General features: G+C 42.4%; 1 protein-coding gene across 1 annotated transcript; it reads left to right on the top strand.

Moving 5' to 3' along the window:
• Positions 1-6,828: 6,828 nt before the first annotated feature.
• LOC147890132 (uncharacterized) lies at positions 6,829-7,686 on the top strand. Its single transcript, XM_087390215.1, has one exon. It carries the CDS (start codon positions 6,829-6,831, stop codon positions 7,684-7,686), a length of 858 nt encoding a protein of 285 aa, XP_087246341.1.
• The last annotated feature ends 3,087 nt before the right edge of the window (positions 7,687-10,773 follow it).

The raw sequence follows: 10,773 nt of genomic DNA, 5'->3' as shown, positions 1-10,773 counted from the left end.
TGATCATCATCTTCCACGTATGTGCCACCCTTGGTATGTTAGAAAGTAGTGAAACATGGCTCATCTCATGTAGCACCTCACTCCACCTAGCTGATCTCCTCAAGACATTGTCATGGATCGTTGTTGAGGACCTACTACATGTCAAAGGTGACAATTGCTAGCATAGGATGTCAATGGAGGATGGACGTAAGCATGGGCTACCTTCCACCTCAAGATAATGTCCCAAAGACTAGAATAGAGGGAACAAACAATTCTAACACCATGTTATACATCTAAAAGTGTCAACTTATGGTTTTATTGTGTCCATGATGCATCATCAACATAATGCCTAGTCTTCTCAAAAGAGCACCTTGTCAATGGAAATCCAAGAACCAATGATATACTGGTTAGGTGCACTTGTTCACCTTTCAAATGAGATTCAAAATTCCCATTAATATTAGTATCCCTCCCCCCCTTGTATGAACTATTAAGGTAAGGTAGCATGCCCATGGTAATATTAAGGTAAGGCAGATAAGCATGCCATGTCAGCTCAAATGCAACAGATGCCAGTATCTGCAAAATGGCACAAGAGATATGGTCATGTCAATTTCAAGTACTTGTTAAATCTCTACTTCATGATGATCATCATAGGAAATTGGATGTGAAGTCACACAAATGCATCATGGTTGGCTACAGTGAAGAAAGAAAAGCATACAAATTGTATGATCCCATCAATTGCAAAGTCATTATCTCCAGAGATGTAATCTTTGATGAGGAATCAGAATGGAAAACCTCACCTACACAGGAGATAGAAGCATCGACTTCACAGTCATCTATAGAACAGGTTGATGAAGAAGAGCAAGAATTGCTCAGACGGTCTACTAGGGAAAGTAGACCACCAGCCAGATTGACATATGCTCAGAAAGGAAACCACCAACTATGCTCTTATGACTACCATCATGGCTACAGAAGAGCCAGTGTACTTCGAAGATGCAGTAGACTAGCTAGAATGGCAAACTGCTATGAATGAAGAAATGGATGCTTTGTATAAGAATAATACTTGGGAATTATGCAACCTTCCACCAGGAAAGAAGGCCATAGCCAAAAAATGGGTATACAAAGTGAAGTACAATCCAGATGGAAGTATTCAGAGATATAAAGCTAGATTAGTTGCAAAAGGATTTGCACAACAATATGGTCAAGACTATGATGAGACTTATGTTCCAGTAGCAAACATGGATTCCATACGGTTCTTGATATCACTAGCAACACTCAGCAAATGGAATGTGTATCAGCTTGATGTCAAGAATGCATTTCTCAATGGTTACCTAGACGAGGAAGTCTACATGCAACAACCAGCAGGTTATGTTGAACTAGGAAATGAGAATAAGGTTTGCCATCTCAAGAAGAGTCTCTATGGCTTAAAGCAAGCACCCAGAAGTTGGCAGTAGAGTTGACAAGTATTTTGCTGATCTGGGATACATGAAATCCAATGCAGATCATACTCTCTACTACAAAGTTCAAGGGGAAGACATTACTATTGCACTTTTGTATGTAGATGATCTGATTGTGACAGGAAGCAAGGATAGCTTCATCAGAAAACTAAAACAAGACTTATTTGCAGAGTTTGACATGAAATATCTTGGACTTATGCACTATTGTCTTGGAATTGAGTTCTGGAGAGATTCAGATAGCACATTCATGAGTCAGCTCAAGTATGTTGACAGTCTCCTGAAGAATTTTCATATGGCAGATTGCAAGATTGCAGCCACTCCCATGGAACAGAGTTTGAAACTTACTAAAGATTCAAAAAAGCCTACAATCAATGACAGATACTACAGGCAGCTCATTGGATCTCTTATATATCTGACAATCACACGGCCAGATATTTGTTATGCAGTAAGCTCACTAGCACAGTTTATGGCAAATCCAAAACAGTCTCACTGGAATGCAGCCAAAAGATTCTTGAGATACATCAGAGGTATAAGACAGTTTGGGATAGAATAGAGAGGAAGTCATCCATGCTTGCATGGATACTGTGATAGTGACTATGTCGGAGATCATAAGACTAGGAGATCGACACAGGGATATGCATTTTTCCTTGGTCAAGGTGCTATATCATGGTTGTCAAACAAACAGCCAACTGTTTCTTTGTCTTTGACTGAAGCAGAATATAGAGCACTCACTACAGGTGCATGTGAGGCTATATGGCTCAGAAGACTATTGTCAAAAACAGATTACTTTGATGAGTCAAAGCCAACAACAATATACTAAGATAATTTATCGGCTCAATCATTGGCCAAAAATCCAGTATATCACTCTAGGACAAAGCACATTGATGTCAGAGAGCACTTCATCAGAGAAAGAGTGTTACTTGGTGACATCACACTGCAGCATTGTGATAGCAAAGAAAATGTTGCAGACATCTTTACCAAACCACTTGGTAAAGAGCTATTTGAGAAACACTGACTAGCTCTTGGTTTGACACAGAGGTAGGACATTCCCATTAAAGGGGTGTGATGGAATGTAATGCTTAGTCCTTCTTTGATTCCCCAGAATCATCATCTTGAGGGAAGGCCTACTTCATGATGTTGATCTTGAGGGAAGGTGTTGAGAGTTCACGCTCAACATCATGTGATCATGTGTGCATAGCACCATCACGTGATCATATGTGCATAGCACTAACCTTATAGAGTGCTATAAAGGAAAGGGTTAGATCCCCTAACCCTAACTCTAAAAGGGTTTGTATACATTCTATTTTTTCAACTAAATCTAGTGTACAGTTAGTCATTTGTGGTGTGCTCTCTAGCTGTGCCCTCTCTCCTCATCTCTACTCTTCTCCTCTCCCCTCTTCATATTTTGTCATCACTAACACAACTCCAAGGAGCACCACTGAGCAAGATATAAAGCCAACACTAGACTTATATTTTTATACTTTATACTTGGTATGAGATTCATGATTAATTCTATATAATTTTAGTGTACCACATGCATTATAAAGTAGGGCTATTTAATTCAACTTTTGAAAATTTTTAATATGATTAAAATAACATGAGGTGTGCTTAATTCAACTTTAGAAAAAAATCCATTAGCTCATAATTAAAGTTAGCAATTATAGAGCGCATGAAGGCCATGATGTCCTTCCCCCGTGCATCCATCAAGATGCCTCCTATCTGAGTGATGTCATAGAATATCGTACCATCACTCGGAGGCAGGTCTAAATCATCTAAATCATCATCGTCCCCACCACCACCCCTCCTAAAGCACTGTGCCATGCATCCCCCACTGCTCTCCCTGCTACTACATCTGCTACCGTGTCGTGCCAAGCTAGTACACTGGCTACTCGTAGTTGGAGACTGCATGGGACTACGTGGACCACTCGTAGCTGGAGAACCGAATCTCGACTGCACAGGAGTATGCCGACGGCTCTGTGAGATAGAACCTGGACCTCCTGATGGCATGGGGAAACGGGCATAAGATGGCATGGTGGAAGGGGCATAAGACGGCATGGGGGAAGGGGCATAAGACAGCATGGGAGATGGGCCCGTGCTGTGTAGCCAGTTGGGCTGTGCTGACTCCGCTGGGGTGATCTCAGCTGGTGTGGGGTGGTTTGGAGTCTGTAGTGCTGACTCCTGGGGGTGTTTAGAGTACCCATCATATACCCGTATAACTCTGCAAGACTAGGAGGGTGTCCTAGAAGGTTATATAAGTCCCTAAAAATAGACTCCCAGAGATCAGGTGAGCCCGAAGCGCTTCCTGGCCACATGATGAACTGGAAAAAAGAAAAAAAGACGATTACTGATGAGTTGAGAAGAAAGGGGAAGAGAACGGAGTGCGTCTATAGACACGTCTGACTAGCACATCTATTTTCGCATATAATAGCGCATCTATAGACGCGACTGTCTGTGTCTGTAAATAGGCTAGATGCACGTCTAAACGCGTTTGTAGACGCGGTTTTAGACGTGCTCTAAGATGCACCTATAGATGTGCTCCGATAGATGGACTTTGATGCATAAGGATGCAAGAGGATGCAAGAGAGTATCCTACTTGTGGACTACATAAGGATGCAAGAGAGTGTCCTACTTATGGAGAGGCAAGATATAGAGCAGATCTCAAAACTTTGGATGTGCCTCATAAGGTTCTGCGACATTTTCCCATAATCCCTCGCATCCAACATATGTTCAAGTGCAAATCTATTGCAGAGCTCATGTCATGGCATTCCTCCCATCGATCAATCGATTGCAAGTGGAGAACTCCTGCGGACTCTCCTGCGTGGAAGCATATTGAAGACACATGGCCAAGCTTCAAGGAAGAACCTAGGAGCTTGAGACTTGGATTGGGTATGGACGGTGTGAACCCATTTGGTCTCAAAAGCACCTCTTGCAGTGTATGGCCAGTGATATTGGTGAATTATAATCTTCCATTCTTTATGGCTATTAATAAAGGACATGTTATGCTGTCCCTTCTAATTCCAGGGAAACATAAAGTCAAAAACCATGATGTTTATTTGGAGCCTTTGATTGACGAGCTAGAGATACTTTGGAGAGGTATCGAGGTGCATGATGTGAGCAGGCCTCCCTCGTCACGAGACTTCAACTACAAAGTAGTCTTGATGTGGACGATGCATGACTTCCCAAGCTATGCCGAGTGTTCAAGTAAGCATTGCACTTCTAATTATGAATAGGCAAAGGATGTGGCACCCTAAACCCAACTTCAACTCTTAATCGTGTCTATTATTCAAGTCTCACTACATCGGGTTACCATGTATGTCCTGTTTGTGGTCCTTCGCTAGTTGCCTCACGGGTAGACGCATTGAACAAGGTCATCTATGAGAATCACCATCAATTTCTCCCACCTGATCATCCTAGATATGTTGCCCCTTGGAATGAAGTCCTCCCACAATCACTCACTGTGGGAGATTGGATGAGAATTTGGGACGGTTCCACGACTCCTCCACTATTTGGCATGAGCCAGTATGGGTTTGTAACTATTGTGTGCTATATTGGCTGGAAATAAAGATTGCTCGCTACCACCAACTTTTGTTTAGATACTCCATCTTTTATCATTTACCATATTGGTCCCACCTAAAGATCAATCACCTGCTTCATCCCATGCATATCTTCAAGAATGTGGCATCTACCATTTGGGAGCATTTGAATGGGACACGAGATTCCACAGGCATAAGGAAGGATCTACGTACCACAGGGAGGATGCATGAAGCTTGGCCACAAGAGAGACCAAATGGGTGTGTTTTTTTACCTCGTGCACCGTGGAGGTTATCAAAGCTAGAGATGGCGACGGTGAAGTACACTATTACTACAATTCATACTCCCACTAGATACATAAGGTGTTTGAAGGGAGCCTTTCCAAAGAGCAAGAAAAGAGGTGTAGAGCAATTATATGGCTTGAAATCTCATGATTGGCACAAGATGCTCCAAGTAAGTATTTTATGTGCATAATATCTTTTTCCTTTTAAATTTGTGAGTGAATAATTATAAGCAACTAATCAACCACCTCCTCGTGGGTTCAGTTTATACTACCTACTAGCATTTCACGTAGTGCATAGAAGGACGTGAAAGATTGTATTTACAAGATAGGCGAGCTTGTGAGGTACTTTACATGATACAAAATATGATGCGTATCAATGCTCCATGCAAGTTTGAATGCATATTGCTAAGATGGTGTACTTTTTCATTTCTAGGTATGTGAGCTCAAAGGAAATAGATCCCACCATGCTTGAGAATGCTCGAGTTATGTCAGTGGAGGTGGTTTGTTTAGTGGAGGAGACATTTTTACGTTCTATTCTCACAAGCCAACTACATATTATAGTGCATTTGGTGGATGAGATTGCTATATGCGGTACTATACATGCACGATGGTTGTTCTTCCTCGAGCACTTCATGAAGACCTTGAAGGGCTTCGTGAGACAAAATGCAAGACCCGAAGGTAGCATGGCCGAGGGTTGGTTGGTACAAGAGTCACTTGTATATATTTCTGAGTTTCTTGTTGATGTGGATAGCTCTCTCCCACGACTATGGAGAGAGGATGAAGACCTAAGGATGACCTCTATTGTGCCTCAAGGGAAAGGACGCAACAAAGTAATAGACTACACGCAATTATGCACGGAGTTGCATAATTGCGCTGATAAACGCAATGTTAAACAGGCCCGTATTTTCTCAGTTTAAACGCGTAAATAGATGTATTAATATGTGCGCAAATAGATGCGCTGATAAAGGCAATGTTAGATGGGCCCGTATTTTCTCAGTTTAAATGCACAAATAGACGTGTTAATACACACACAAATAGATGAGATGTTAGACGCGCTATTAGACGTGCCCGTAATTTCTCTACTCAAGCAACGCTTATAGACGCGCCCGCTATTTTGCGCGTCTACTAAGCGCATCTATAGTTGCTTTGTGTTGTTGTGCTTAGCGTACAATCACGCTATAGGAGCCTACGTTGAAGTGTTTAATCTAAAGTGTGGTTGCAAACGTGTCTTCCGCAAATCTCTTATGAAGCAACAACACATATGAGACCTTGCTTTTTGTTGGTAGGGCTTCAGCACTTCATGCACACGTGGCTCAATAAAATAGGTCATGGAAACAACGGCACCCATAATGCAATTCATGATATGTCGAAAAGCACATAGCCGGAAGCCTAAATGCATAATATCGTTTGGAAAAGCACGTTTGGAGAGAAAGCAAAGTGCAAAGCACGCTTGGAGAGAAAGCAAAGTTGCACATTGCCTCATTCAGCCGACGGACGTCTAGTCTCGCATTTCATCTGCACTGCTTCCTTCTCCATCGCGCCATTTCCTCTCATACTTTTTCGATTGATCGAACTTGCAGTATGGCCGCAGTCATGCAACCACAACCACCTCCATCGCTCCCTCATGATCATGATAGCGTTCGTCTCCTGGTCCGACTCAAGCTTCCTCCTGTACTCCTCCATGCAGGCGAATTCATAGACTCAAAGGTACCCGTGCCGCAACCATCGAGCATGATTGTGAAGTTGAAGTTGCCCGTGGCCATCACTAAGGGGGATTCAGAATCAGCAAAGCCTATTACGTCCAACCAAGCTGCTCACGTATTGTCCACCAAGCGGAGAAAGTCAAGAAAGTTGCTGCCTCCTCAAAGGCCGGAGCACAAAGGTAGGGCCACACTGTTGCTTGACATGGACGAGACCCTCATTCATTCTGTGCGTATCCAATCCGTGAACGCTAATCGTAGCAGATGTCAGGCAGATTTTCGGGTTGATAGCACACACAGTGTCCGGGACGTTTTCAAGAGGCCCGGCGTAGAGGAGTTCTTGGCAGCCATGACAGCACTGTATGAAGTGGTGGTATTCACCTCTGCCACCAAGTCATACGCTGATCCGATCCTTGACCGGTTGGATCAAACAGGCCGCATGATAGCACATCGCCTTTACAAGGACGCTTGTGAGAAACAATACGTCGATCACCACAAGAAGTCGCGGAGGGTGAAGGACCTTAGGAATCTGGGCAGAGATCTGAAGAGAGTGGTCATTGTAGACGACCGTCCCACGCTGTATTCTCGCAATCCAGAGAACGGAATCTGCGTAGCTCCATTTCTTGGTGATCCTGCTGATCAGGAGTTACAGCATCTCACACCGTTACTCAGAGACATCTCTCATAGTGCAGACATCACCCGAGCTATTAAACCACTACGCCTCATAAGTCCTCATTAACACGTTGGCTTCTATAACTTTCAGAAGCAGGTTTCTCCAAAGCCCACCAGTTGTGTAGCTGTGTGTGTCGCTCCTGAAGGACACTCGATGGGGATGTGTTCAGTGAGACCGCTATTGTGGCCATAGGGTAGGCTCACGATCGAGGCTTTCCAAGCTCCATGTAATGAAATGTAAAAGGTTTGATTCAGTTCAAATGATACAGTTTGGCCCTATTGTGAAGGGTACAAAACCTTTTAAAACAAGATACATATTGGCCCTATTGTGATTCTCTTCTCAATGGAAGGCATGTCAATTGCACTCAACGACAAATGATTATAAGAATGTTGTGGATTTCCATATCATGCTCCAGAGTGGTGAGGCACAAGCATATCCAAGACATTGATGATTAGGGGGAATTCCTTAGAATAAAAGTAAGAAGGATGGTGCTAACTTAATTTGTGAAGGTAATGTCATATAAACCAACATGAAAATGGATTTGAATCATTGTTGTTTGTATCCTACAAGACATCATTTTGCAACTTTTTATCAAATGTTAGACTTCATAGTTTAAGATTTGTTTAACAATTGCTGCACTGTGGCAAATGTAACTTCACCTAATAAGTAGGAAAACTTGATACATTAATATTTATGTGGATTGCTAGGGTAGTGTAGAACAATTGAGCTTGAAGGGACAAGGATAGGTCAAGTAACTTGCTTTGATGCCACTATTGCCTCAGCAAGGGAATAGGAGAGAACTCCTCCCTCTCCACAGCTAGCTCTATAATGCCACTCATAGCAAGCAAGCCCCCTCCCTTGCATCCCCCCTTCTCCTCATCCACTAGAGCCTTGTCTCTTTTTTAGCAATTTGTATCATGCAATCGTCTTTTGATCAACCAATATTTGATCTAGGTGGATTTACTTTCTGCATATTTCCTTCCTCTTCCCTTTAGCCTATCTTCTAGGCTTTGCTCATAAAGGTGAAAGATGACCCACAACTTAAGAGGGTGAAATGCACATTTATGTACATGATCATAAGTTGTACTCATTGTACATGCTTTCGCTATGTAGTCACTATGCTCACGCATGCACATACTACTCTTATTCTTTTTTAGTTGTTTTTTCATTTTTGGATGCTATCATATGCACCAAACGAAATCCACAAAAAGGTCTTGTACATGCACCCTTTCCCTACCCAGTGCAACTTAAGATGGTGTAAATTGCACCACAACCTATAGGGCATTAGGGGAAAACCCTAACCCTAAGGGGATCACATGTATATATTCATGTTTATGTTCAATACGACATAGTGTACATGTAGCTATATCCTATGCACCTCTCTCTCTCTCTCTTCCTAATATCTTTACAGCACTCTCTTTCCTCATTCTTTTACAACCATTTTGGGCCTATTTGCACAATCCTATCTTTTTGGACTTGCCACTATCCATCAAATGATATTGCTTACTAATGTAGTTAACACTATATAAAGTGGTTTGTGCATTGCATTTTTTAAGTGGTATGCTCCCCATCCTATATATATATGGCTAGGGGATTGACCAAAGAATATTTGTGGAACAAAAGGATCCCTTGCCCAAAAAATCAACAAAGTCTTTCTTTGAATATCTAACCTCGCTCTACTTGTGCTCGTTTAGGAATCAAACTAGAAATGATTCCACATTAACCTTCTTGCTTAGCCAACAAACTCGCTCCCAAATTGGGATGGAGACTTGACCACTTGGTTTTAAAGTAATACTAGGCCAGGGCACTAGGACGTGAAGGGGTTGACTAAACCAATGAATATTTCTATTAGATTGATGGGTAAATATCAAACTTTGCTTTATCATCAATAGAAGCCATGGGGGCTCCACTTTGACACACTTACTCAGTGGACAACTAAGTAGAGACCCAAACTTATACCTCTTCAATTATTAGATCCAACACTCGCTCACACACAGACAGCCATTCATTTCACCGTGCCAAACTCGTACAAAGGGATGATCAACATTCTTATGCTCAAATGCATGCACTCGAGCCATATGACAAACAATCATCTAAACCACTATGCACCCACACTACACCCTTTGCTCATATCTAGATAGTATGCTTGCTTCAACACCTTGCATTAGTCTACCCTGCTCAATTAGGATTCATCTCCCTTGTATCGACTTGCTTGTCTTCATTAAGGAATCTAGACTTTGCTGAGAGGCTTTGCCTCCATGCTTTTGTTTCCACTGCCAGAATCTATTCTCTAGTTTCATCACTGGCCGACCTTTGTAGCCATGCACCATGTCATTGTGACTATTGCTGGATTCAAATATTCCATTGGATCATGGCCACCTCATGCTCTTTAATAGGCTAAATGTGAGGCTTCATTTGAATGGATCCTCGGGGGGTCAATATGTTTAAACCCTATATATCATGTCCATTCAAGGGAGATTCAAGGCCTATTTGTAAAACCCCTTACCTATATATTTATCATGGATAAAAGATACCCTTTTCTATCCAATCTGTGAATACCCCCTTTATATGATACCCTTATGTATACGAAAAATGTGTAAAAAGGGAATTTAAAAAAATTCTTCTATTGAACCCACATGCTATGCTTACAGATTTATGAGTAACCCTCCGACAAAGGATAGTGCTCCACTTGGCAGTGCTGCATAGTTCATGGAGCCAATGTCTTGTCCATGTCTATTATGGGACTACCATGTGTTAATGCCTTGTGATAGCCTAAGTGGTCCAAAGATCATCTAGAGCTCTAGAAGTGCCATGTGTCACTACTCTTGAGTCCTACTACATCAAGCACTTTGACAACATGGTCACCACAATTCGATGGCTACTTTGTGCTTCCCACTGTGAGTTTGCAAGTAGTTGCATGTCCCACATCTGACCACTTGCCCCACTGTGAGTGCACGTGTATATGAGTGTCCTACACTTTGAGGGATCTGTCTCTGTCTAGGGTAGATTCAAAAGGCCTCCTAGACACTACCGTGCCACCATGTGTTGGGGCTATGCACCACCTCTTCTGCGGGTTTGACTAGGCCACTTCCACTTGGTCCTTTACTACTATTGGCCAATGGGTCTTGTCTCCTAATTTGGTTGGTGACCCTT

The sequence above is a fragment of the Dipteris shenzhenensis genome, chromosome 19 (assembly GCF_047967505.1).
Source record: "Dipteris shenzhenensis isolate YYH24624 ecotype China chromosome 19, Dip_SZ_1.0, whole genome shotgun sequence".
In the NCBI taxonomy this organism is placed as follows: domain Eukaryota; kingdom Viridiplantae; phylum Streptophyta; class Polypodiopsida; order Gleicheniales; family Dipteridaceae; genus Dipteris; species Dipteris shenzhenensis.
Note: the sequence above shows the minus strand (reverse complement) of the source record. Positions and strands in the feature narration are given on the sequence as shown.